At 56.7% G+C, this 27,107-nt stretch overlaps 1 protein-coding gene across 2 annotated transcripts in view; it reads left to right on the top strand.

Moving 5' to 3' along the window:
* The window catches only part of SNX27 (sorting nexin 27), a 35,485-nt gene extending 9,297 nt beyond the window's left edge, over positions 1–26,188 (top strand). Inside the window, exons 2-13 of one of the 2 annotated variants that reach the window (XM_075524833.1) lie at positions 3,602–3,833; positions 6,908–7,100; positions 8,415–8,479; positions 9,312–9,416; positions 10,516–10,594; positions 12,683–12,846; positions 14,076–14,165; positions 16,511–16,660; positions 17,019–17,147; positions 17,405–17,464; positions 19,392–19,454; positions 23,960–26,188. In XM_075524833.1, the coding sequence (XP_075380948.1) occupies positions 3,602–3,833; positions 6,908–7,100; positions 8,415–8,479; positions 9,312–9,416; positions 10,516–10,594; positions 12,683–12,846; positions 14,076–14,165; positions 16,511–16,660; positions 17,019–17,147; positions 17,405–17,464; positions 19,392–19,454; positions 23,960–24,007 (1,378 nt within the window). In that variant the 3' untranslated portion in view covers positions 24,008–26,188. The remainder of the gene's footprint in view (positions 1–3,601; positions 3,834–6,907; positions 7,101–8,414; positions 8,480–9,311; positions 9,417–10,515; positions 10,595–12,682; positions 12,847–14,075; positions 14,166–16,510; positions 16,661–17,018; positions 17,148–17,404; positions 17,465–19,391; positions 19,455–23,959) is intronic. The other variant, XM_075524835.1, reaches the window with a different exon arrangement.
* The last annotated feature ends 919 nt before the right edge of the window (positions 26,189–27,107 follow it).

Below are 27,107 nucleotides of genomic sequence, written 5' to 3'. Positions count from 1 at the left end.
TGATTTGTCGGAGGAAGTTGCTCTTCGAGTGCTGCTGGCGTCTGGCAGACCTGGCCAGGGGTGGGTGCATCGTGCCTGGCTGCGGTCTCCATCCTGCAGCGGTTTGCTCCACCATGAGCAGAGTTCTCCTCTATTTCCCTTCCCGTGCAGAAGAGAACTGTGTGCGGTCTGCGGTACCCCCCTTGTGGGGGGAAGGATTCGTCAGGTCTGGTCGTCGTCTGCCACTGTTGTATCTGGACATCCTTTCTGTAAGGTACGGCGGGACCCAGCCCTGCGGTCAGCTCAGCAGCCCTCTCCTGGGACCGTGTGTGTCCCCTGGAAGGGTAAAAGTAATGCCTGGATGTTTTTTTCTGACTCCAAACGGAGGCAGAAACTCGAGGAGAAAAGTACCCAAGTGTCCCGTTGTCTTGGGAAAAGTGCATTCGGCTCTCGGATCCCGCAGGCCCGTGGCCGTGTGAACAGCGTGTCGTTCAGCTGTGCTCCTCTCGCTCGCCGGCTGCTCCTGCTTTGCCCGTGTCGTATGATTTACCGTTCCCTTTCTTTGTCGGTTCGTCGATGACGATTCCTGCCGGAGTTGCTATGGTGACTTTATTGCAAAGGTGCGAGTCCTCCGGCCCCGCGCGCCTGCGGTGCCGACTGCTCCTTCCTACTGCTTGGCACAGCGGAGGGGCGAGCAGGGCTGCTATTAAAGCAGCATCTGATCTTAGAAAGGAGCCTGCTGGGAGCGATGGAGAGCCGGCAGTGGGTGTTACCGGTTTTTTGTGAATGAAGTGATGCATTGCAGTCTTATTGTCGGGAGTCCCAGGTCCTGTCCTCGCCCTCTCCCAGGGTTTGGTGTCGGCTCGGGGAGGAAATGGGTGGCAGCAGAAGTCACCGGGGGCTGATGAGGGTGTGGGAGAGGAAGAGGAGGAAGCTGGCAGCGTGTTCGTTCTCGGTCTGCTGGCAGAAGGGAAAGCGCCATGTCTGAGGTCTTTGCTGATGGAAAGTTAAGCTGAGGACCTAGTTCCAGCCTAGCTGGGACTGAGTAACTAAAAACCAGCCTTGACTTTTGTGGACTGAGCCGCGAGTCCTGCAGCCTGAGTCATCCAAAAGGCCCTGCTGCCAGCTGGAGGGGGGCTCTGCCTGTCGCTGGCTGGAGATGGGCTCGAGGTCGAGCGTGGGACAGTGGCTAAACTCCCCTGCCTCCGTCCTTCTCTCTTCAGGGCAGGAGTGGGATGCGTGGAGGAGAGTCCTTGCGGCCTGCCGTCCCTCCTGGTGTGGGCAAACAGCAGCCTTCTCCGCACAACTGGCGTCTCTGGCTTTTCGTACCCATCCCATCAAAAATCATGCTTGGGCAGCAGCACTGTAGGACGTTGCGGACTGGGTTTAATTCTAGGCGAGTGGAAGTGATCTGGGATAACCGAGCAGCACGTGAGCATCCATCGGGTGCAACAAAGCGAGTGTCACTTTAGTGTGACAATATTGGTGGCTAACGGCTCGACTCGGTAACGAGGGCTGCCCTCTGCGACCGAATTTGCTGCTTTGGAGGCCACGCTCCTGCCCCGTGGAGGAGCTGGGAGGTGAGCAGGGGATTTTCCCTCTTTCTGAACTTAACGGCCTCGTTGCTGTAAAAGCTGTGTACAGCTCTTCGAGCGCTCTTACCGCACAGAGCCCAGGGGCTGCATCCGAGAGTTGCTTCATTATCCCTTCCCTGAAACGGTACCGGAGCTCTAAGAGGGCCGATAACCCCAGGTAGCGTCCGAGCTGGGGGAAGCTTTCTTGTCCAACTCCTGGCAAAGTGCAAGCGCTGTCTCTGGCTCGTAAGCATCGCTTGGGGCTTTTTTAAACTTGCTTCAGAGCCTGGGAGCTCTCACCCAGATTTGTAAGTCGAGAGCAGATCTTCCCAGGGTGACTCTTCTAAGTAAAAGTTTGATTAAAAAAATGATCGATGCGAAGGGGTAAGAGCTGTCCTCTTTCATTTGAGAGCTGGGGATTGAAAGCGAAATCCTGCACTTGATTTAAGGCGAGCTGGGATGATTCTGTGACCAGCACTACGTCTTTGGCAGTGAGACGATGACAGTCTGTTCCCAGGCTCCGGGAAGGAGTAGCTGATTGCCACAGGGAGTGTTTGAGAGCCCTTTCTCTCCCTGCACGGTCAGGATTTGTGGCTGGGAAAGCGCAAGCTGCTTTCCTCTTGCGCTCTTCTGAAGCATCAGGTAATGGCCGTAGCCAGCAGCGCAGAGCGAGGGCTGGGCTTTCTGGTGGAGAAGTTCCCAGGTGCGAGCCAAGACAAATTGGGGTTGTGGCGTGGTTGCCGGTGTTGCTTCAGCAGCGGTGAGAAACTCCTTGGCTGGTTTGTTCCAGGCTCGTCCCAAGCAGCTGCTCGGGAAGCAGAGGTGAAAGGGACCTGTCGTCTCCGATGATCTACGGGCTCTCCGGCAGCCTTGCGAGAGCGTGGCCAGGCTGACTGGTAGGGATGCAGTGGGTGAAGCTCTGCCTGTTCCTGTTTACGCAGGGAATGTTTTGGATACCAAACTCTTCACAGAGACGCTTGTGATGACCGCGAGTTTGTGGAGACTCGCTACTAAATTTAGCTCTTATCAGGAGGAAAAACAGGCTTGTCCTTTTCCAGATTTGGAAGAGAACCTAACAGCGCGCTCTGCTTTGAAATCAAGCCATAGGTTCAGCATCTTTCCAGGCTGGCCAAGGTATGGTCCGTATTTTCTGGGCAAACCAAGACCCAAGCGATGGTTAACTGAGCTCGCAGGGAGAGCAGGAATGTCACGAATGCTTTAGAGGTGGCCTGGGTATATCTTGGATCTTCAAGAGCTTTCAGGGGCTCCTGGACGGCTTGGGACTTAAGAGCTCTTGTGATCAGGTTGGAGCAATTTAGGAAGCAGAAACGCTTCGGTTACTCGCCGTAGCAGTGCTCCTGGGCTGTTCGGGGCAAGGCAGAGCAGTTCGCCTAGAAGTAACTGAAGCGAACACGTGTCTTCTTTGTGTTGCACCGAAGCAGGCGTGCTCGTGGGTGCTGTGTCTTGGTGGATGGGAGCACCAGCGCCTGAAATCGCTTACCTGTGCTCTCTGAGCCTCCTGGCCTGCTTGCTCGTCTCGTTCACCTGGGAGCTTCAGTTCGGGTTTAGGGAAATTCACTTACAAATTGGAGCTGTAGAGGATCAGGAGATGGGCTTTGCCCTAGCAGAGTAGTATATCTTAGGCATTCAGTGTTTTCTTCCCCAATTCCGTGGTCTCCTTGCATTTGCCTTTAGCTGACGGGAAGAGGCTCGCTTTCTGGGTACAAACGTGCCGTGTTGTGCCATTGAGGAACGGTAAAAACTGCAAAACTTGTTTTAAATATTCCAGGGGGTGCATGAGCCTTCAAGAAGTTTTAGTTGTGTCTGAAGCCTTTGAACATAATTCAGTAACTAATAACGTGAGAAATCATCAATAGGAAGGATTAGCTGAGTTTAGAGTGAAACTGGAGCAACCAGAGCAGTTGGGGCTGGAGGGGTTTTCAAGGGAAGCAGATATGTGATGGACCTCTGGGCTGGGCCTGGCGTGGTTTGAAGGCGCTGCAGTCACCTCGGCCCTGCTTACGGCTTCTCTGCTTTCTCTTTCGCAGGAATGGGGTGAATGTTGAAGGAGCAACACACAAGCAAGTGGTGGACCTGATTCGCGCCGGAGAGAAGGAGTTAATTCTGACGGTGTTATCCGTGCCTCCCCACGAGGCAGATAACCTCGATCCGGGTGATGACTCTTTGGGGCAGTCATTCTATGACTACACGGAAAAACAAGCTGTGCCCATCTCCATCCCCACGTACAAGCACGTGGAGCAAAACGGCGAGAAGTTTGTGGTTAGTATCAGCTTGGACGGTGTTTTCTGGAGATAGGATGCGTCCGCACCCCGAGCTGGCGTGCTCCGTGCTGTTAGTGACAGTTGGTGGCAACGCGCTCTGTTTGTCTTCAGGATGGAGGCACGTTAATTTATTATTGACTGGTTTTGACACTGTCTTATTTGGGCTTGCCCGTCTTCACTCTGTGCTTGGTTATTCTTTGGCAGCTATTCCCTATGTGCTGGGAAGCTTTTTTTATTAATCTGTCTGGAATAGCTTGATCTCTTGTGAAGATTAAGTAGGAAGTTATTATTTTGTTCATATAAGCTTTCGCATTTCTATCTCCTGTTTTACAGGAAGTGTTAGGGACATCTGTGATAGATGTAAAAGCAAAGGGAGCAGATGTCTTGAAGCATAGCTTCCCATCTCCAGAATTTCTTTTCCCTTTAGGGAATGTCAGGGGAAATAGCTGTAAAAAGTCTTTTTCCTTGGGGTTCCTTGCCTCTTCTGTTGCATTTATTGGGGAGGCTGGCAGTCGCTTTCCTGGATAACGTGATCTGTCACCCAGGTACCCGACGTGGGTGCATCCTCTGAGGCTTAAGGTTGATTCTGGCTCACTGGGCTGGCTGTGGCCGCTAAGGGAAGGTTTGGAGAGGGACCCAAAGCGGGTTGGACAAAGACACTCGTCTGCAGAACTGTTTCTTCTTGCAGCATTTGGGGTGTATTTAACCTCCTCAGTCAGCCTGGCCTTGCTTGGCTCTTCCGCTTCCTCGCCTGGCTGTGTAGTGTTCACAGATGCTCGGCTTGCAAACTGTCTCGATCGCCCTGTCCCCCAGCACCCTGCGTCTCGCTGCTGGCCTCGGCTCTGAGCTGCGGCGAGGGGCAGCAGAGCCTGCAGCCGAACCCCAGCTGGCTCCCAGTTTCACTCAGCGACTGGTAGAGACAGAAGCCGGCCCACAAGGGTGGTATTCTTCCCCTGCAAATAGCTGCTTGTTGTTAGGAGCACAGTCCTACCCATGTCCCGACCACGTTTTTCTTCTGCTCTGTGTGCTGTCTTCGTTTTTCCAGAGCCAGGGAACTGTGCGGCCGTCAGTGGGGGTGGAGGACGAGGCGGAGGGACTCGGGACAAGATGACGAGTATTGGGTGTTTTAGTTATGCTGCTGCTTTGACTCGTGGCTGGAAGATTTGTGCCGTACGCTGGCTCCCTTCACCCTCCCAGACTGGGCGGTAGGTTTGGCTGGAGCGGTCGCCCTCGGGACACGATTGCGTTGCAGTGCGAGGTGCCGGGAGCCAGATGACAAACTGGCTCATCACTTTTTCCTCTCCCAGCTGAGGACGGAGGCATTTTCCCAAGGAAGACACAAGCCAGCGGTCAGTGTTGCAGAAATGGCGTGTGTGTGAGAGAGGAAGGGTGGAGAGGGTTCAGCAGTGCTCGCCTCGCCGGAAGAGTGCAAAGCATGTCACTTCACCGTGTCGCCCTGGCGCACATGTCTCTGGAGGGGACGGATGGGATCCTTGTGGATCCGCGGCCTCACGGGGAGCGTGTGCTATCCCCGCGCCCTGCTGTCCCAGCCCCAGCGGGATGCTGTCGGATCGGGGGTGCTGTATGGGGCAGGAGAAGAAGGGTCCTAGAAACCAGAGGTCCTTAAAGCAGCGCAGTGCGGGGGGGTCAAAGGGAGCCTCCTCACTGGACTGACAGTAGTGCTGCTGTTCGGATCGAGCCCCGTCCCAGCACCTTCTCCCGAGGTGATGCCGGAAGGGTTGAACGCGTGCTTCTTCTTAAGGAAAAAGCTGTGGTTTTGTTGGACTGCTTTCCCCTCGTGAAGGTTGTGAGGCAGGTATCTGGAGCGCAGATGTGGAGGGCGAGCGAGCTGGGGCCGCTCCGGGCCCTCATCTGGGGAGCAGCTTGGGGTTTTGAGTCTTTTGAATGCTGCTGAAGCCACGTTCTTTAGCACGTGCCTCTTGCTAGACTCTTCCTCTGTGCCGTGCCAGCCCTTTGGCTTCGGGAGGACGGTGGAGGGTGATGCTCTCCTCGAGAGGAAGGGTTGCGGTTGCAAACACTTCCCTTGTGCAACACGAAAAAGCGTGAACCTGCTCTCTTCCCCACTGCATCCTTTTCCTCGTGTGAAGCTAATTAAGGTAACGCTGCTGTTTGGGACCTCTTATCGCTGAGGGCGTATTAGCAAAGCCTAGATAAGAGCTTGTTTAACTTGCCTGCGAGACTGAGCAGATTGGCTTTAAAAATGGAGGCGGCTGGTTAATGAATGGGAAGGGAATTCCCTGAAGAGCATCACAGTGCTGAGAAACGTCCTGCGACCATAACTCTGCTCCGGGTCTCTCCTATTTGGGACCAGAGTCCTATTTCCTTAACGGTGTCCAGAATGAAACTGGAAGTGTGCGTGCATAGCGAAGAAGCTAGTTAACATGGGGGGTTCCTCAAAGATTTCATGCTGCCTCTTCCCTGGGAGCTGCCCCGTGGTGGGTGCCTGACGGCTGCCAGGGGCTGTGTCCAAACACAAACCAAGCTCGGTTTGGGACTCTCTGCGTCTCGGGGGAAGGAGCCGTGAACCTGAATCCAGAGCTCCGGGGCTTTGGCTGCAACACGAGGCTCAATTCTGCAACAAGCTGGAAATTCAGCAGTAGCGTCGAGCACATCTGGAAGGTGACGAGGGTCTTGTTGCCGAAAACAACTGATGCAGCCAGCACGGCATTGCTGTGGCATCTGTCTGGTGGTGGCTTGGTGCATCTCGGGGACACTCCTGCGTGCAGGACATGATGCAGGTGAACGCTGTGATGGCTGCGTTGGGGCTCAGGGCCTTTGGTAAAGGGTTTGGGTGTTTTTCCTCTCCTTTTGGAGTAGAAAGGCGCCTTGAACGTGCGCTGATCCTGCTGCTGTCGGATGGAGGTAGCTGGGACATCCTCCAGCTCCAGGGATAAGCAGTGGCATATTTAGCTATTCATACCAGTTTCTCGTTCTAGCTCAAACCCTCCTAATCTAGTCTTGCACTACCTGTGGGTCTGGGAAGGCAGAGCTGTGCCAGTTTGGGTTTGCAAAGCTTTTCTCACCGCAGTGAGCCTCTTCTCCTCCCTGCAGGTCTACAATGTTTACATGGCGGGCCGCCAGCTCTGCTCGAAGCGGTACCGGGAGTTTGCCATCCTGCACCAGAACCTGAAACGGGAATTTGCCAACTTCACTTTTCCGCGTCTCCCGGGGAAGTGGCCGTTCTCTTTGTCGGAGCAGCAGCTGGACGCCCGGCGGCGAGGGCTGGAGGAGTACCTGGAGAAAGGTACTGAGCTGGGAGGAGAGCCGCAAGCGGGGAAACAAATCCTCAGGGTACATCCTTCCACGGGTGGTCCAAAACTTCACGGGTATTTGTTTACCTGTGAGGGAAAGAAGCTCGTTTGTAGCTGGATTGGATTTTACAGCTGAAGTGGTGAGAGGGAGCTCAGACTTGCCACGGTGTTACCGGCTTGCAGCGCACTTCCAACAACAAAATGTATAGTTACTTTTTTAACACATAATGAACTTTTCCTTGTAGTGTCGTGTTGCTCGACAGTAGTCTTGGAGATGAGGGAGCATGGGGAGGAGGAAGAGGGCGGAAGCTTTGGAGCAGGGAGAAAGTCAGGTTCGAGGCCGTTCTCATCAGGGGAGCTCAGCTCAACCAGTAGTGACCTGAGCTTGCTCACGGCTGAACGCTATGGTCCTTTTTATTGTATTGTTATAGAATTGTATTATTGCAATTATAGAATTGTAAGGCCTGCAGCAGGAGTCTCCTTTAGGTTGAGTTTAGATGATGGGAAAGTGGATGCAAAACCTTCTCCCTGTATCAGAGTGCCTGGCTAAAAGATCTGACCCCACACTTTGCAGTGAAGATGACGTAGATGGGATTCGGGGAGCAATGACCCCTTGTTCCTGGGATGCTGTGTTATTTTCTTAATTGCCTGGAAGCAGCTCAATTAATTTGTGTAACAGCCTCTTCCCTTACCCAGCACCTGGGAGTGGAGCCCCCTCTTCCCATAAGATGGACGTGGGTCGGGTTTTCCCCACGCCGCTGGGATCTCGGCCCTGCCTTGCCCAACTCGTTCGTCTTCATCCTCGGTTACCAGCCGGCTGGAGGAAGGGGCAGGCTGGTTGCATCTTGGAGGCAACACGATACAGTTCGGGTCAAAATTATTTGCTGAACTTGGCCTAAATTCCCAAGTAGTTTCAGTCCCTCTGAAATAACTTTTTTTTTTTAGAGGCAAAAGTACTATTTATGAAATTCTTGCCCACTTTTAAGTACAGTGTAAACCTCCTGTTGGCTGTGTGCCTGGGGCCTGGATTTCACCCACGGGGAATATCTCAGCAAGTTACTCAACACCGCCGTTCGCTTGCTGTTGTAGGGGATTCAGGCTGGATCAGTCTTTGTGCCAGGACACCCGATACAGCCTGGAAAGCACTTGCTTTGAGAGGGTTTTTCCGGGCTGGAGATACCACCCTTGTTTCCTGCCACCTGCAGAACAGACAGTTGTTATTTCCATGTCGTCTTCGGACCAGTCCCAGCAGGGAGGGCTCCCCCTTCCCCCGGGCACCCCGCTAACCTGCGCTCTCTGTCCTGCAGTGTGTTCGATACGTGTCATTGGGGAGAGCGACATCATGCAGGAGTTCCTCTCGGAGTCGGACGAGGTAGGCACGTAGGCGACGGCGCTGAGGCTCTGCCGTGACCTTCCCTGTTACACAGGCTGTAAATGCTTGGTAAAACTGGATCAGAGAGCAAAGACGTTCCCTGCCAAAGCCTCGGTTGGTTGGATAGAAAACCGTGGCAAAAAATCAAGGCTGTAGTTTGCTGTCTGTCGATGCACGCAGGAAACCTTTTCTCCAAGGCAGCAGCTACGAGCAGCTTTGCTGCGGCTCTCGGCAGCGTGCACAGAGCAGAACCCGCCGCGAGGCCTCATTGCGTGCCCTGGCTCCCTGGCAAGGGGAGACCTGGCAAAAAACAGCGTTCCCTGACTTTCCTGCCGGTTTCTGTGCTGGTGGCAGCCCAGGTAGCTTTGCATTTGTGAGCTGTTTGTACTCATCAGCCTGTGGCCAGAAAGGCAACCGGCACTCTGAATACCAGTCTGTCTGACTTGCTCCTCCCGAGATTTGAGTTGCAGGCAGCAGCGGTGAGTTGCTATTTGCCCTTCAACTGTTGCTCTTTTTCCAACCTTTCCGTGGTGCGTTAAGTTGCCGTGTCCTAGAGCTTTCTCTCTCTCTCCACTGGCAAACCCGTGCATGGAAAATCCTACCCCGTCGTGGTCTGAAGCAGTTTGCTCGGCTGCCTGTCTCGGAGCAGAGCTCACGTCTTCCTTCTTTCTCTTCTGGTGCAGACTGGCATGGGATTCTTGAGGCTCGCAGAGCAGCTGGTCATTGGAAGTGACCATTGTAATTAGCCAGTGTGAGGCAATAAATAGTCCGTAGAGCTTGGGGCTCAGTTCGTGTGATGCCGATTTCTGTCCTCTCTTCCTCCCTCCTTCAGAATTACAACGGCGTCTCGGACGTGGAGCTCCGAGTAGCATTACCAGATATAACAACAGTGACGGTCAGAGTCAAAAAGAACAGCACTACAGACCAGGTGTACCAGGTGAGCTACCTTCTTTTTTTTTTTTTTTTTTTTTTTTGGCCTTGACTGGGAGGTTAACATGATTCAGACATTAACCTTGCTCCTCTCGAGCGCAGGCGGGCATCAGTGACGCTGCTTTGCTGTAGCAGAGAGGACAGGGACGCTAGAGAACTCTAGCCCTACGCTGTGCTGAAGCAGCGTTTTCGCTGGCAGGCTTGGCTGCAAGGACAGAGTCATCGCTGAATTAATTTTCACTGATAATATCTTAAAGCTGGCGGATGGCTCTGAGCACTAGACAGATTGTGTGTTATGGCTTGCAGTGGCTGCGGTGGAGGAGCTGGATCCAAGAGCTGCCTGCAGCCAACACAGGAGTCTCGCCGTGTGGCAGGACAGCAAGTCGAGTATTAAGGGCAGTGACTCTTTTGGGGAATCCTCTGGCCAGATTACAGGTTTGCGAGTGGCCGGAGGCCCAGCGCTTTAAGTGGAAGACTAAGGACAACTGACTTCAGCCAGCAGTGCTGGTTGAAAAGTGGAAGCTGTCGAATTAGGAGGAATGAGATGATGTGGGGGAGACCCCTTTTTGAAAGGGGAAGCTAAAAATGTTGCAGCAAGCGAGGGAGCCAGAGGGCTGCGAAAGAGCAGGAGCTCCAGATCTGCACGGCAGAGTCCTGCAGGTGGGATTCGCAGTACGTCCCTGTGTTTGGGACGCAGCCGATTGAATTTCACGTCGCCTCCGCCGAGGTCTGTGAGTTTTGGCTGTGGTACTGGCGTGCAGGGCTGAAGTGTTGTTGGAGAAAACTCCTAGGGGAGGTGTGCACGCCTCTCCTATTAGGAACTGAAGCTGGAGGCATCAGAAGAAAAGATGACCTAATTGTTGGCCACGGTGGCACTGAAAATCTAGCGCAGTTTACAGGAAAGTGAAAGCAGGAGAGTCTAAGCCCTTGCTTAAGAAAACATCTGGTTTTACTGGAAGAGTAAAATTCAGGTTTTCCTGGTGACTGACACCTCGGGTTAGGGAGTACTTGGGAATAACCTGTATGAAGCCAGCCGTGCCCTGGAGCGGGACGGAGAGCTGCTGGCTCCTGTTCTCACCCCGTTTTCCCGTTCGGTTGCTCTTCAGGCTGTGGCTGCGAAAGTCGGAATGGACAGTATTACCGCAAACTACTTCGCCTTGTTTGAAGTGATCAATCACTCCTTTGGTAAGTCTTTTAATCCCCTCGGTGCTGACGGTGCCGAGGAGAAAGCTCTGCAGTGCTAGCAGAGCCCGGTGGCACTCTCATTTGGGTCTTATCTCTGCTCGCAAAATCAGGAGCCCCCGGGAGGAATCGGGCAGGCACAGTAGGCTCTGATAATGAGGAGCCCTCAAAGTTTGATGGCTTTTTTTGCTGCCACTTGACTTTCCCTTTCTTAAGCGGTTCAAGGAGATGAGCTTTTTGTTAAACTGAGAGATGCATTTTACTTTAGTTCAAAGGGTCCAGCGAGCTTAGAAAAAGTAGGCAGCATCGCTGCAATGCAGCCATCTCTGGAGAGGGGGGCACTGGCAGCGTCTTGGGACGGATTTTTTTCCTTTTCCTTTGCTGGAAAGGAAAGCGGATCGAGGGCACGTTCAGTCTGTACGCACGTAGGTGTGGGTCGATGGCCAGGTCCTGGAGGGGATGTGCTGCAAGCTGCATTGTAGCTTCTCATCTCTCCTTCCGTGGTTAAATCCTGATGGTATTTGAGGCTTGGCTGTGGGATCCTGGGCGATCGTTTTGGCGCTTAAGTAATTGCCATCCTTCCAGGCTTAGCGCGTGCTGGGGTCTCTTGGCTGCTGTTCAGATCCCTGGCCGCAGCAATCTCTGATTTCGCCCAGCTTCGTGTTGGGATCGCTGAAGCTGTAGAGAGGCCAAAATGTCGTGGTTATGCCACAAAATGGGTTTAGTGGTTGGTTTGTGTTTTATTTTTTCCCTGTGCTGGGTTTTAAGCTAAGTGTATTTCTCATTCCCAGCTGGGTACCTTCATTTCTGGATTGTCATCTCTACGTGCCTCAAACTCATCCTGTTGTTACGGCACGCTGCCTTGTAGGAAGAGATTTCTAGGGCTGCTCCTCGTGCTCACAAGATTCTGGCTGAACGGCCGGGGCAATTTTTAGCTACTTAAAGCCCTCCTAAAATGACTCATCTCACAGAACAGGCTAGGTTTGCATTCGGATGCTGACCCTGGGGCAGCCAAGATTACAGTCTCCTGTAAAACTGTCGGCATCGCAGAACTGCCTCTGCCACTGGGTTTGCGGTCAGTTTTTGAGGGTTACCGGGTGCTGGTGTGTCAGAGCAGGACACGGACATAGCGAGGGAAGACCGGGGCCGGAGGGTTGACGTGCTTTGAGATTGCCGAGGCCGGGCAGGGCTGTGCAGGGAGCCTCGAGCGGGAATACCTGCTCTTGGGAGACGGGACGTTGCAGCGCGCTGGCACGGTCTCATGCAGGAAATTTTTACAGTGCCAGACTCTAACTGGAGCTATTAATTCCTCGTTCCTGTGAGTGCTGCACTTGTCAAACTGCACTGGAAAGTAAAAACTCCAGTTAACCTTTATGGCTTGTGCTTTCTGGACGCTCACCATGAACATCGACATTTATTCCCGTCTGGATGCACTCCATTTAATTTCTCTGGAAACCATAAGCTCCGTCAGCAGTAAGATAGTGACCATATCCCTACCTGATGAAGGAGATGTACTGGCACTCGCCTTTTTTTGTCCATCATAGCTGGGTAAAGCAGATTTGAACACAGTAAATGTCTCGACAGGGGCTTGCCGGTGGCCCAGCTGCTCCAGCTTGGCTGAGCAATGCAGCAGGTTTTGTCCGGGCTCCGGTGGCAGCCTGCAAGGACGGGGGGGACCTTCTCCAGTCCCACCACGCCGTGGGGACAGTGCACAGGTCCAGGGCACTGTGATGCTAAGGCTTAGGCGGGGTGGACCTCCCTGTGCACGGCAGGGCATGACGTCAGGCTGTTGTGCTGATGCTCGAGAGCCGCGCTGAGCTCTCCGACGGCCGAGAGGAGTTCAGTCTCGCGCAGATTCCTGCCTGTGCACTAGAGGACCGGCGTGGTCCAACACTGTGGAAGCAGGTATTGAAAAAACCTGGATTCGGTCAGGGAGGAGAGGAAGGGGCCTTGGAGCAGAGCTGGGGTCCCGATCCCAGCTGGCTCGGCTAAAGGGCATCGCCGCTGTTGATTTGTACAGCAGGTCCCAGGCGACGCTGCTGACGCGGTGTGGGGCTGTGTGCTTACCTCGATGTCTTGTGCATTTTCCAGTGCGCAAACTGGCGCCCAACGAATTCCCCCACAAACTCTACGTGCAGAACTACACCTCGGCGGTGCCGGGAACGTGCCTGACCATCCGAAAATGGCTCTTCACTACAGAGGAGGAGGTTCTTCTCAATGACAACGACCTGGCAGTCACCTACTTCTTCCATCAGGTAGGTGCCCAAGAGCTGTAATTTGTTGCTGGAGGTAAGGCAACACAAGTGCCCGGCTCCCAGAACCGTTGCAAACACCACCATCCTCTGGCGTTCTGGCACAGAGTGTGAAATTGAGGGCCAGTCCTGCTTGGGTAACTCCTAGGAGTAGAAGTCCGTGGCTGGGTGAATTGGCAGCACTGTGGTGAACTTGTGGCCAGGTCCCGGTCGGACTGGGAGGCAGGGCTTCTGCCACGCTCCTTGCGGGGAAGTCGCCTTCCCAGAGCGAGCTAAAAGGATGCTGGGAGGCTGCGCTCCTCGGGTCAGATATGTTTTCCTCAATTCTGTGTGTTGTCAGTGAAGATGTCTGCGGCCAGCTGGGGAACAGACTTCTCCCTGTTCACCCCAAGGAAAAGGGGCGTTTCTGCCTGTGATTTCGCTTTGTGCAGATTCTCTGGGATGAAGTGAGTCCGAGAAGAGCCACGTTCTCCCATTGCCTGTATAAAGCCAGTCTAGGATGACCAGCTCGGAGGTAGATAACTGCAAAGTTCAGGAAGATGAATCCTGCTCTGTCTCAACCACCAAAAATGCTGTGCCAACGCTCTCTGAACTGGGCCTGTACCAGCCTCTGCTACAAATCGAAATAAAAATAGTAGTTGATAAATTCTTTGATCTCCTAGACTGGCTCTTTACTGGCTGGCGGTTTTACAAGCCGCTTTGTGACAGGGCAGGAGTCCTTGCTGGAGTGCGCAGCTGAGGAGCGAAAGTAAGGGGCCGTGTACCTGCTCAGTCCTGAAGGAAAAAACACGTTTTCATGCCAACATTCCAGCAGCACAGTGGGTAGAAGCCAGCACTGCTCTGCTGGAGACGGCTGTGTCTGGAGTGGAAGGGTTGTACCAGCCTGTCCCTGCCTGTGGCTGAAGGCAAAAGCAGAATTCCAGGTACCAGCATTTCCAGATCCATCCTCTTTTGCCAGGGGACGTTCTTCCAAAGCCCTCCTAGACGCCTAGGCATCTGTATTCTCCCCAAGGCAGGCAGAGGCTCGTGGCAGGAGTCAGCGAGTGCGGAGAACCACCCCTCTGAGCCTGGCCGTCCCTCTGCCTCTCTGGGGCACTGGTCACCTGGGGCTGTGAATTTGGGTGGCTGTTCAAAGCAGCCTCGGGGCCAGCCAGGGAAGGCAAAGCATCGTGACTCAGTGAAGAGATCCTCTAGTCTGACCTCCTGGCTTTCCTTTCCCTTTTTCTGTTTAGGCTGTTGATGACGTCAAGAAAGGCTACATCAAAGCAGAGGAGAAGTCCTACCAGTTACAGAAGCTGTATGAGCAGAGAAAGATGGTCATGGTGAGTTACCCTACCTCTCCTGTTTGCTCTCCTTCCTGTTTGCAATGCTGCGTCTGGAAAGGAGACGCTGGCCCAGGTTGCCCAGCGAAGTTGTGGATGCCTCATCACTGGAAACGTTCAGGGTCAGGTTGGACGGGGCTCTGAGCGACCTGACCTAGGGAAAGATGTCCCTGCGCACGGCAGCGGGGTTGGACGAGGCCATCTTTGAAGGTCCCTCCCAACCCAAACCGTTCTACGCACACGGCCTTGAAAAACACATCTTACCTGGAAAGCAATAACCAGAGAGCTGCGGGGGCGGGGGCTTAGCACAGGAGGGATTGGCAGGGCGTGCAGACGCGCAGGAACGCCAGGCGCAGGGCTGGGCCGTGCCCGAGGGTCGGCTGCTGCACGAACCAAAGCCGCCCCTTGTGCCTGGCGCGTTCGAACAGCGGCTTGTCCTTGGCAAGATCACCCGTTGACTCGGCTCCAAACAAGGCAGCGATAAAACCCTGTGGGTTATTGCCAGTGTTGAAAGGTGAGGTGCTTAGCGTGTGGTGTAGCAATCCTCCACCTCCAGCCCTTCGGGGTGGCTGTTTCTTCCTAGTAATTGAGAGGCAAAGGTCTCTTTCTGCCTCCGAGATGGTGGTGCTGGGCTAGCCGAGGGAGGGCTGGGTCCTGGCCCGCTCATAATGCGAGTTGTTGCCCCCTCTGTGCCTTAGTTTCTTTATTTTTTTTTTGTCCAGCAGAAGTTTTCCCGGATTGCAAATCCTGTGTCAGAGCTCGCTGTCTGGTCAGGGACTTTCTGCCTCTTAGCACTTTGCCCAGGAAATGCTTGGGGGCTTGGTACGACTCGATGAGCCTGTCTGGCTTGGACGTGGGGGAGCGAAGGGGATGCCCTGAGCTCATCTGCCAGACACAAGCTTGGCTTAAAGATCAAACGGCAGAAGAATCTGACTTGTAAATAACTTCCTGGGTTGCTCGGGGCTGCTGGTACCGAGTGAACGCAGGCTGCCCTTTCCCTGACTCGCTGCACCCCGCCTGCGTTCTCGTGGCCGGCTTGGCTGCTCTCGAAGAGCACCGGCCTTGGGAATCCCCTTCTCCAGTTTGGCTGGTCTTGGTCGGGCCGCTCCCCAAAGCCCGTTTGACTGCGGTAGTTCTCGGAGGTCCCTGCTGGGCGACCAGCTCGGGGTGGACCCTGGAAGGGTCACCTGAAATGCTAAGCCAAGAAGGTTAATTATTAACTAATGATAAGGGTCGGTAAATAGACGCTTCCTCCTGTGGGTTGTCTCATGGCTCTTTTGTTTCTGCTTGTCTCGCTGGCTTTCTAATGGCCAAGGAAAGATCTGAATCTTTGGAAAGGGTATATCCCAGCATGTACATATATATACATATACCCACACACAGAGACGTACACCACGTGCAGCAGGGCCCTGGTCTAGCAGGAGGTCAAGAAGACAACGTCTGCGTCCCAAAGAGCCTATGAGACGTCCAAGTGCTTCATCCTCTGCCTCCCCCCACGTTACTAAGGGTCCTGCCTGGAGCACAACGCTCGAGAATTTGGCCCCTTCCTCCGGTCTGGATGTGGCTTGTTCCTTGGTTAAAAAGTCTCTTCAGACTTTGTTGTAGTTCTGCCCTGCGTAAGCCTTTCTCGTGCAACGAGGGGTTGCAGGGCTCGGGAGCACCAGCCCCTGGAGAAGCTCCTGGCTTCTCCCAGGTCCCGAACTGTGACTCTGAGCTCCCGGCGCTTCGGTGTCCTCACGGTGCTGCTTTGTCTGGGCTACGCTCAGAAGGAAATAGCCAAAATACCTCTTTGGACCTTTTCATGAGTTGTAGCATTTGCATCAAAGGACTCTGAGAAACCTGGATCCCACGTCTGCCCGACAGCCTCTCTTTCTGGTCTCGTCTCCAGCTGTAACCATCAGGAGGATGGCTCTAGCGAGAGCGGTGCTTTCGGTCCTGGGGCTGCTTTAGCTGTTTGCTCAGATCCGTACCCTTCCCGGGGGGAGCACGGTCACGCTGATCGGCGACTCCGGCTGCACCGGCTCTCCTGGAAGGAGCTTTTGGTGTTGGAGGCCACGAGGAGCTCTGTGCGCGTCTGTACCTGGATGGATCCACGTTTTGGGGAGGGGAGTTGAGCAGCTGGAGGGGTCTCCTTCCTTCCCCTGGCACAGCCCTGCTGCCTGTGGGTTTTCGGTTTCCTTTGGAGGGGATCCAGCCTCCCTGGGCTGGGGCAGAGCCAGGGATTTCCAAGGGGGGAATTAGCACTAGGGCGCGCGAGAGGTGGAGGCGATGTGAGAAGCGGGGGGATGCAGGGGTCCCCTTCCCTTCATCCAAACAAGCTAACGCCTGCGGCTTTCTCCCTGCAGTATTTAAACATGTTACGGACGTGCGAGGGTTACAACGAGATCATCTTCCCCCATTGCTCCTGTGACTCTCGGCGGAAGGGACATGTCATCACAGCCATCAGCATTAAGCACTTTAAACTCCACGCCTGCACAGAGGAGGGCCAGCTGGAGGTAAGGGGGTTTCTGCCGTGAGGTCCTGGGGCGCTGGGCTCAGCCCCTGGCCTCCAGCTCGGCTTTGCACCAGCACCGTGTCCCCGAAGCTCTGGGGCTCAGGACTGCTGCTGAGAGGTGTCCGAAGGGATTTTGGCAGTGGTTGGGAGCGCAGGGGTTTGTCTGGCTGCTCTGTGGGTGTTGGCGTGTGTTTCCGCTGCCGCTTCCTCGGCTCACACCTGTCTCTGCAGCAAGGCTGTCCGAGGCATCCTCGTTCCCCCTTCGCGTGGCTTCGCTTTTGCCACCTGATCTGCCTTAAACCTCCCCTTCCCGGCAGTCTGCTGGGCTCTGGCCTCACCTGGGCTTCATCTTCCTTCAGAACCAGGTAATAGCATTCGAATGGGACGAAATGCAGCGGTGGGACACGGACGAAGAGGGAATGGCATTTTGTTTTGAATACGCGCGAGGAGAGAAGAAACCCCGATGGGTTAAAATCTTCACCCCCTATGTAAGTACCCCCGTTCTTTGCAGATTTGCTGAGGAAGAGCCCAGAGCCTGCTTGCTTTCCCTCTAGAAACTGGAGGAGCACCCTGTGCTCCAGCTTTTGGGGTGGGAGGAGATGCAGGGGCCGGTGGCCACCAGGAGGAGCCCGCAGCACGGGGAGCTCTGGGCAGGCAACCAGTGCCAGACTCCCTCCGGCTGGAAGCCAGGGCGGCTGGCTGGGGCTGCTGGCTGCTCTGAGAGGTGCCTGCTTTCTCTTTGCAGTTCAACTACATGCACGAGTGCTTCGAACGGGTTTTCTGCGAGCTCAAGTGGAGGAAGGAGGTAAGAACCTGTAACTGCAGGGAGACGGCTTCACCTTGTGCAGGAGGCTTTTAGTGGCGAGCGTTTCTGCCTGGTCCTCAACAGCAGCTTGTACGGGGAGTAATCGGACGCTGAGAGGAGAGATACCGGGTCTCCAGGGAGCGCGGTGGTAGACCGGCTGGCTTTCGAAGGCCCGGGCTCTGTAGGTGGAGGGTGTTTCACGTTGCAGCTGGAGCAAGGAGCTCCCAGTGCTGGGAAAGCCTCACGCAGGCGTGACTGACCAGGATAAGCAGTTCCCAGGCTGTGTGACTGCGGCCGGTCGCTCCCCGGTGTCTGCTGTCGAATGCAGATGGCAAAACGTCCATCCTCCGGAGAGATTATGCAGGTTGCTGAATTATTCAGAAAGGGTTGTGAGAGCCTCCGGCGAAAAGCTGCTGAGAAGTACAGAGAGGTTTTGGGGTTGGTTTTTTGGTGGTGGTTTTTTTTTTTTTTTTTTTCCCTTCTGAATCCCAGCCGGAGATGCCTGCTCAGCCTTCTCCTGTCGAAGCTGCGCTTAGACCTGGCTCTGAGCCCCGGGTGGGGAAATGCACGGGAGCCAGCCCGCCCTGCTGCCTTCATCCCCGCTGCTGTGCTTTCCCTGTCCTCTCCTCCCACTTGAGGGAGACATTTTATCACCTTGCGTCCATCCGCTGCTCCTCCTTGGGGTTGCCCCACATCTGTCCTTCCCCGGGGACTGCTCCCATCAGTTTTGCTTGCAGGAAGGAGGCAGAGAGCAGCTAGAAAAGCCGCATGCGGTCAGCTTGCTCGGCCGGCCCCGGGGTGCTCTGGCCCAGGTTCGCCCTGTGTGTGGCTACCGAATTACCATCCCGTGTCTCTGCTGTCCCAGAGGTGTTGCTCTCCCTTGCGGGGTCGGAGATAAGCAACCGCTGGAGGTTGGAGCCTCTCTTGTTGCCCTTGATCTGATCAGCGTTGTTGGCGTCAGCCCTCCAGTTTCCGCTTGTTTCTGCCAGGTGATGGATTTGGGTGCCTGAAACAAGGCTTAAATGCGGCAAGTCTGGAATGGTGATCCAAGAAAATCTGCCCTGCAGCGGCCTGCTCCTAAATGGGAACGATGCCTCCCTCTTTCCTTACCTGGAAGTTCCCTGCCTGCTGGGCACCGGCCCGTGGCGGGGGTGTTGGTGCTCGTCCTCGCCGTGGCTGGGATCCAGGGCTGGCACCGCGCTGGGTGTGGGAGGCGTGTTGGAGATGCGCAGAGAGCGCGGGGTCTGGACGGGGGCAGACCTGCTCGCTGGAGGATGTAACAGCAGCATGGAGGAGTGTGAACCTGGAAGAGTTTTCCAGGAAATAAGAGAACGGGCTTCTTGGCTTGCCTTAGCTTGAGGGGTGGAAGCTGAACCAAAGACTTGCAGGCAGGCAGGGGCGAGGAGACCTCCTGGTGCTGGGCCGTGCTCGAATCTGCGGAGTGCCAGATCAGCCCTGTTATCCGGTGGACGATTGCAGGAGCGGCGGTCAGGAGCACCCCCGCAGCCCGGACCCGCTCTGTCCCGGCCCTGAGCCTTGTAGGAGGGAGGCCGAGAGGCTCGATAGCGCGCGGTTACACAGTTCAGCTTCGTAAAGTGCCCAACGCTGCCCGTGCACCACGTGCAGAGCCGAGGAACTTGGCTCTGGGGTTCGTGTCCCAGCTGGAGGCGACATCTCTGTCCCTCGTAGGAACAAATCTTTGTGGCTTTCATTTTGTTTCATGAAGTAGAAGCTGCCCGAGCGGGTTGTCTGGCTGCTTCTCTGAATCCCAGCTCCTCTGTAGCTCCCCGTGTCCGACGTCCGTGGAACACCCCGGATCCCGTCCCGATGCTCTCCCAGCTGCTCCGACACCAGCTGTTCGGTCTCCTCCTGTCCCCCCGGCTCTGCGTTTTTATTTATACCCTTTTTATTTTTTTCCCTTGTAAAGGTGGAGGAGGAAGCAACAGACAAGGATAACAAGAACTGCAGTAAAGACAATATGTGCAGCAAGGTAATTGGGCTGAAAACAAACAGCATCTGTGCTCTCTGAGCCAGTCTGGCTGCTCTGCTGCGGATGTAGTGTCTCTCCTGCTCCTCTGCTCCAGTTCCTGTTAGCGTAGGACAGTGTCCTTTCATAGCGGCCTCTCCTTGGAGGGAACCCGCAAAGTAAAATACCCTAACTGCTGCTTTTCATGGGATAGAGATGGCTTTGCGCTTCTTTCTGACGGTAGAAACACGTGGTCCTGACTTGCCCGTCTCCTGGACTCTGCCAATCTTTGGATGACCCGGAATATGACGCTGCAGCTGATGGCTGAGATCCGAGCCGCGGCTCCCTTCGCCTCCCCAGAGGAGAGGGGACGGGCGCAGTTGTAAAGGGGACAAACGCTTTGGCTCTGCATTCTTTTAAAGGACCAAAGACTTGATCCTGCAAGCCGCAGGCTCGTGGCGTGTGGTTTTTCTCTGTTGTTGTTCTGCAGTGGTGGAGCAAAGACCTTTAGGGATTGACAAATGCTGTTCGCAGTGCTGCTTTAGTAGCAAGGAGCAAAACCACTTGTGTTGTAGCACCTTCTAAATGCACGCCTCTCCTCCTGCCGCTCTCTGCCCGGCCGTTGTCGCATTCAGCCCTGACAGGATTTAAAGCTAAACGCTTGAAATTGCTTCAAGATGTACCGGGAAGCATCCGTGAACGTTGCCTGCCTGTCTCTAGGATATCCCCTTGTAGGCTTTTATCCCAGCACCCCTGCCGTGGCATAGGCACGGACGAGGCTTGCGGAGAGCCGTCTCGCGCTGTAATGGCCCGGCGCGGTGGTGTGTGGCAGGAGCTGCAGCCTCTGCAGATGCCTCTCTGCAAGCCGGAGGCTGGGAGCATCCTCGGCGGGGATGCAGACGTGCCGTTCTGCCGCCGTGGACCCAGCGCTTTGCTCTACTCCCACTTCAAATTTGACTTCTTTGCTCAGGCATCGGAAATAGCTGCAGGTTATTTGACTCGTAAGAGAGAAAGCGCGGTTGTGTGGACTGAGGCTGAAAGTTGTTAACCCCAGCGGTACTGGTAGGCGCTTCTCTCGGGTAGGAGTTGCGTTGTGTTGGCTAGAAAGCGTTGGACATCAAAGAGGGCGAGAGCCCCTGTCTGACTGAACAGAAAGCTGTAGTAGACGGTGTGGGATGTCTCACCCGTTCAGGAAAGAGCCGTGAAACGCGGGGGTGTGGGAGCCTCCCGCCCTGTGTAATACTTCCTCTGCCAAACAGATCCTGCACGATAACGCTCCCCGCGATCGCGCTGGGGTAAACCCTAAGTCCCAAAACACCGAGTGTGTGCTGCACGGGGTGTCTTTGAGGAAGAACAGGCACCGGTTTTGTGTGCGCAGTCATGCGTGCGTTCCTGTATTGCCCCTTCAAACGTAAAAGCGGGTGTTTGATGTCTTCTCTACAAAGCCCGGAGACACCGAGAGGGATTCGCTCGTGCTGCTCGCAGGTGAACGGGGCGGCTCTGCAGAAACAGCCGCAGCTCGCCTTAGCCCCCCTTCTCCTCGCTCGGGGCCAGCCCCCAGCAAGGGACCGAGGATTGTCTGGCTCTGGAAATTAAACGGCCTCGCTCGGCAGCGGGCTGGAGCAGGGGAGCGGGTGGAAGTGCAAGAGCTGTGCCCAGAGCTGCTGGCTCCCAGGGACTGCTTAAAACTTGTCCCTTGCTTATCCCCAGCAGCAAGCGAACCGGTTTCCCTCCAGGGAGGAGGAGGAGGAGGAGGTGGCAGCGAGGGCAGCGGACCTCCCTGGGAGGATTTGTTGCAATCGCCACAGCCGCGCCAAGGAGCGAGCCGCGCACCAGGCTCTGGGCTTCACGCTGCAGCCTTTGAACGCGGCAAAAGCCGCGAGGAGCAGCCTCTGCCATCGCCTCTCCCCTCGCCGCAGCCTCGGCACCCGTCGAGCCACGGGAGCCAAGCGGCCACGGCTCGTGTGCCAGCCCGGCCCGCGCGGGCGCGGGAACCGGCTGTGGGTTGCGCTGGGCTCGGTTCTGCTTCCTGCCGGGGCCGCTGCTCGAGGGCTCGCCGAGGAGCGGCTCGCAGCGCTTGCTGCGCATCGCCTCTTCCCCGCAGCCCGTGACGTCTCTTCCTGGGGCCGCAATAATGGATCTGGAAATGGAAACCAGGGGAATTGCTTTTCCTTCCCTCTTAAATGGGTTGTTCCTCAGTACTAAACATCCCATTACTTCCCTGCCAGGGAAACGGATTTTTCTCCCGTGCAATTTACACACGTCCGCATCATTTCGCTCGGTATAATGAGAGAAGCCCTTGGCTGCAGCTCCGGGTGCTGTGTCCCCCGGGCTGTGCCCTGGGGATCACCGCCGCAGCTCCCACCCCCCCCCCCCTCCCCAAAACTCCCTTCGGGGCACGGTGCATCCCCCCAGTGCTGCCTCTTCCTACCGCTGCCACCACCAGCGTTAGGGGAGGGAGGGTTGATTCCAGATCAGGAGTATTTCTGACCGGTCCCTTGGTAACTTTCTCTCCCCGGTGTAAAATAAAAAGATCGATGGCATTTGGCAGATACTTTACAGATATATTTAGTGCTCTGTAAACTGCTGACTTGCCTCCCAAACCGCAGATGCTGGCTGATAATGCTGGGTGTGCTCAGGAAGAGCGGGTTTGAGGCTTAGTCGATCTGCCGTCTCGCCGAGAAATGAAGCCCAGCTCTTAGTCGGACCCTCGTGGTCCCCGCTGCGTGGGCCGGGCACTAAGGGGACGTGGTGGCCCTGTTGTGTCCCTTCTCGGGAGGGAGCTGAGGCGGGCGCAGCTCCGTGGAGGAGGAGGCTGCCGTGCTGCAGGTGACAAGCTCCGTTGGGGGATGTTGGGGGGGCTCAGACCTTGTAGGTGAAGTTGTGGGAGGGAGACTGTGCCGCGGGGAGGAGGGCAGTCACCGGTGACCCCCGTGACCAAGCCGGGGCGGGGGGACGCGGGGAAACAGCTCCGTCCTCCTTTTGTGAGCTGCTGCTCGGCGTGGGTTAGCTCTTGCAAGCGTAATTTGGGTTATTTGCAGCCTCTGGCCCTTTTCTAGAGGGAGGGATGCTTGTGGAGCTGGGAGAGCACGGGGCTTCCTGGGGGGATCCGTCCAATTCCCAGGGCTGCTCCTGGCCTCTTTCCTGCCCTCCTTTAATCTCCTGCTCGAGCTTCAGCCGTCGGGCTGAGCCACTTTCCTGCGGGGCATTATTTGCCTTCTCATCTGGCTGTCACGGCCCCACGTGCGCGGGGATTCGTTAGTGCCGGAGAGCAGCGGGGAGGTGCTGGATCGAGGGCTCCCAGCCAGCGCCGCGGCTCTCCGGAGCAGCAAACCCCAGGCAGGAGCTCCCTGGCGGGTCTGAACCCTCAGCTCCCCCTTATCCCTGAGCTGCCCGGGGCATTCCCCCCCAAACGCGACGGGCGTCCTCGTGCTCGGCGCATCCCCCCGGCATCCCGGCGTCCGCGGGGACCGCTCCAGCGCCGGCTGGGCGAAGGTGTCGCTGGGAAGCCAGAGGCTGCGGTGGGGCAGCCGGGAGGGTGCCCGGCCGCCTGGTGCGGTGCGGAGGCGGGCAGAGCAGGCTGGTTGAATCACCGTGGAGCTGCTCAGAGCTGAAACACCCGAGGGTAACACCGGTTAGAGGGTAACACCGGCGCGGCCCCGCAGGAGGACAGAAGCGGGGCCGGTGGTGGGGATTTCTGCACGGGCGGGGGGCAATGCAGCAGCTCTGAGGCCGGCAGCGGAGATGGGGTCCCGCACGCAGGACACGGGCGCACACGCGTGGGGTGGGGCGGGACCATCCCTCGCCTTCTGGGATCTTCTCCCATCCGGGATCGGAGCCGGCCCAGAGAAGGAGGGCGGCAAAATCATCCCAGCTCGGCTCGACCTGAGCCTCGGCTCCCCCGAGCCACCCTTCCCAAAACCCGCCGCCAATCCCCGCCTGGGAGCAGCGGCCCAAATCCCCTCTGCTCCTCCGCCGCCTGCCCCCCCCAGCTCTCACCACCCGCCGGAGCCAAGGCGGCCGCTCCGTGGGAGCCCGCGGCGCAGGGAAGGCTCGCGGCCGCGCCTGCCGGACGGATCCTCTCCGCTCCCGGTTGTCGGCCAGGAGCTCGCAGCGAGCCGGGACGCGGGAGCGGGGACCCGAGCCGGGCCGCGCCGCGCGTTGGTAGCGGGAGGGCTCCCGGAGCACCACCTCGGGGTGAATCTTGGCGATTTAGGGTGTGGTTTGGCTGCGAGCCCCTTCCCGCGGGAGCCGGCTCGGGCGCAGCCCGGGGGTCATCGCCGGTGGGGTCGAGGGCTGTCGGGGTGGAGAGGGGTTGGGGGCAGCCGCTTCGCGCGGCGTCCGTGGTGGGAGCGGGAGCGGCCCCGGCCGTCCCCGGGCTCTCGCGCGTGGGCTGGGACGGGCAGGGCCCCCGGTCGCCCCCGGTCCCCTCTGCTCTCGCAGGGCTGCGGCGGGGCTCGGCAGGAGAGGCGAACCCAGCTCTTCCCGAGCGACGTCGCGCTTTTAACGTCCCTTTTCTTCTCTTTCAGAACATCTTTCAGATGGTCAGGTCACAGCAGAGGGACGTGGCCACTTAGCCCCTCGTCACGGAAGAACGTAACCCCCCCCGATTAACACTTAAAATTCTGTTATTGTATTAAAGCCCTTAAACTAAATATTATTAATAATAATACCATTTGTGAACTTCATGTTTATGGAATTAAGCAACTAGGATAAATGGCAGGCTCGGCCGAGAAAAGAGGGGAAAACAGTGTTGGATGGCAGAGGAACCGCCCGAGGGTGTTCTGTCTCTTCCTTCCGCTTGGGTCCTGTTCCAGAAGACGGACTGTGCTTTTATTTTTTACAACTGGAACTAGAAGTGTCATCCATTTGCACTGTGCAGACATATATATGTATGTATGTAAAAAAAAAAAAAAAAAAAAAGAACCAACCAACCGCCCCTGAAAAGCTATATATACAAATACCGTGCACGTATATACATATATATATTTCTTTTAAAATTTCATATCGGTGGCAGTACCTTTTTTAAGCTTGCGTTTTTACACGCATCTCTCCTCCCAACCCATCGTGTTTTTTTAAAAACTAACTTTAGAGAAAAAGAAAAAAAAAAAAACAGAAAAAAAGGAAGAAAACAAAAAAAAAGCAGCAACGTTACAGGGAAATACCTCTCCTGGCACAAGGACCTCTACACGTTTACAAGCTCTTGACTTTCTTCTTTTTTCCTGTGTTTCGGTCCGGTTCTGGGTATTTTCACGCAGACTTTGAGCGACCGCGGGGACGTCCGGCTCCGGGAGCCCGGCGGCGCGGCCGGGATGGGATCTGGCGGGTTCCAAGATCCGTCCCCTCGCTCCGGCACCCCGCGGCGGGGAGGCCACCCGCTCCCCTCGCCGCCCCGTGGGCCGGCAGGTCTGGGCGGTGGCCCGAGGCCCTCGGGCCTTTCGGAGGAGATCGGAGAGCGCTTCCGAAAACCGGCCGGCTTCAGCCACGGCGGCGAGCGATCTGCCCGCAGCTCGGGTGGCCGAGCAGCGCCGAGGAGGAGAAATAAGGTAGAAAAGCTGCTTTCCCGGCTTCGGGGCGGGTCTGGGGCTGGTTTCCGTGCAGCTCCCCCCCGGTCGCCTTGGGTTCGGGGTGGGTTTTGTGATATTTGGGAGATTCCGCTCCTGCTGCTTCCCCCGCCCCGAGGAACAAAGCACAAACGTGGAGCTTGGGCGAGCACGGGTGAGCGTCTCGGCAACGCTCACGGCCCCCCGGGCACCGTGGGTGCGGGAGGGAGGCGATGCCACGTGGCGAAGGCCGTGCGTTGGCGTGGCGCGGTGTTTTCCCCTTTCTGCCCGTGTTTTGGGAAGGGGTTTGTCTGCCCCTCGCCGGGCTGGCAGAGGTCGGGAGAAGCCACGCGGCGAGGACGGGTCCGTGATGCCGTGCTGCCGGCCGGGACGCAGCCGGCGGAGGGGGCTCGGTGGGTCCCCGGTGGGAGCCTTTGGCTGCCGTGACCCCGGCTCCGCTCCCTCTCCGGCGCTGCCCGGGGGAATTAAGGAAAAAAATGGATTTAAAACCCCGGCGGGGGAGACGCCGTCCCACCCCTGCCCCGTTCGCCGTGCCGCCGGTATTCCCAGCCCCCCCCTGGGTTTGGGGTTAAATCCCTGGTCGGCGCGGGGGGATCCTCCCGGTTTCTCGGCTCTCGGGCGGCTTTTGCAGCCGGGGCTGCCAGGAGAGAGCAAAGGCGAGGGCCGTGAGCAGGGAATTAATTAGCCCAGCGCCGGGGTAATTGGATTTGCGCTCGGCCGTGTCTCTCGCCCTCCCCGGGGCCGTTGTCCTCGGGAGCCCTGTGCCGCTGGAGGCCCCGGGGGTTTGGGAGAGGTGGGGGGACCCCCCCCGGCCTCGCCAGCCCCCGGCAAAGCCCCTGCGCCGGGGCTCATCAGTGGCACGAAGGGGCAGGTCTCAGCAATAATCCCACCGCGACCCTGCTCGAGTTGGAGCCGGTGAAACGTGTCCCCCCCGCCCCGATTTCACTGCCATCCACATCCTCTTTAATTTATTTGAGAGAACTCTGATTGTCTTTCACTGCAGTATCTCGTGGGTTTTATTTTTGAGTCAGAAATGTGAAGAAAACGACAAAAAAAAACTCAAAAAAAAGAAAGAAAAAAAAAAAGCCCCCCCTTTCCCTCCCCCAGCTGCTCCCGGTGTTTCATTCCTCGGTCTCTAACCATGCCGGTTGTTTGGTAAAGTCACTTAGTGTAATTAATTGTAACATATTCTTTTAAATAAATTGATTTATTGATGAAACTACTGGGAACCGTGGCCATGCTCCTTCCCCGCGGGCACTGGGGCTGGTCCTGCCCCGCTCCCTCCCGCCCCTCGTGCCGCCGGGGGGGGACTGGGGATGCTTTAGAGTCTCCTTTAAGCTTTTTTTTTTTTTTTAACTTATTTTATTTAGACAGAAAAAAAAAAAAAAGAGGGAACAAAAAAAAAGAGAAAAAAATTAAATTATCCAAAGTAACTGCAATAAATAGCAAATAAGTTAAGCGGCGGCGTCTCAACCGCAGACGTCAACTCCCGGGGGGCTGCGTCCCCCCGCACTAACGGCCCCGCGCCCCCCACCCCGTCCCACCCCCTAAATCAACTCAGCAGGTACCAAACCCCCCAAAAGGGGGGGAAGAGAGAGAGACCCGGCCCCCGCGCCCCCCAACCCCCTTATTTACAGCGGGGAGCGGCGGGTGTAAACGTGGGGCTGGGGGTGCCGGGGCAGCGTCCCCGTGGGGGCGGCTGCGGGGCTGGGCGGCGCCGGGCACGGCACCCTTTTGGCTGGGGGGTGCCCGGCGCACCCCGGTTTTGGCCGCTGTGGGTCCAGGCAGAGCCGCAGGCGTCGTGTCCGCCCGGCGCGTCCCCGTGTCCGTCCAGCTGCCGGCGGCACCTCCCCGCTTCGGCTGCTCGGGGTCCCTGCGGCTCCCGGTGTGCCGATGGCGGCCATGCCCATCTCCCAGATTTGGCTGGTTTGTGCCCGGCGCATCCCGGCTTCGGCCGCTCCGTGTCCATCCGGCACCCGGCGCGTCGCCGGCCCAGCCACGAGCAGCACCGGCCACGTCGCCGCGTTGGAGCATCCCGGTGTCGGAGCGTCCCAATTTCGGCTGCTCCGTGTCCGTACAGCGTCCGGCGCGCCCCGGCCACGGCCGTGCCGTG

This window comes from Mycteria americana, chromosome 25, assembly GCF_035582795.1.
Source record: "Mycteria americana isolate JAX WOST 10 ecotype Jacksonville Zoo and Gardens chromosome 25, USCA_MyAme_1.0, whole genome shotgun sequence".
Taxonomy (NCBI): Eukaryota; Metazoa; Chordata; class Aves; order Ciconiiformes; family Ciconiidae; genus Mycteria; species Mycteria americana.
Note: the sequence above shows the minus strand (reverse complement) of the source record. Positions and strands in the feature narration are given on the sequence as shown.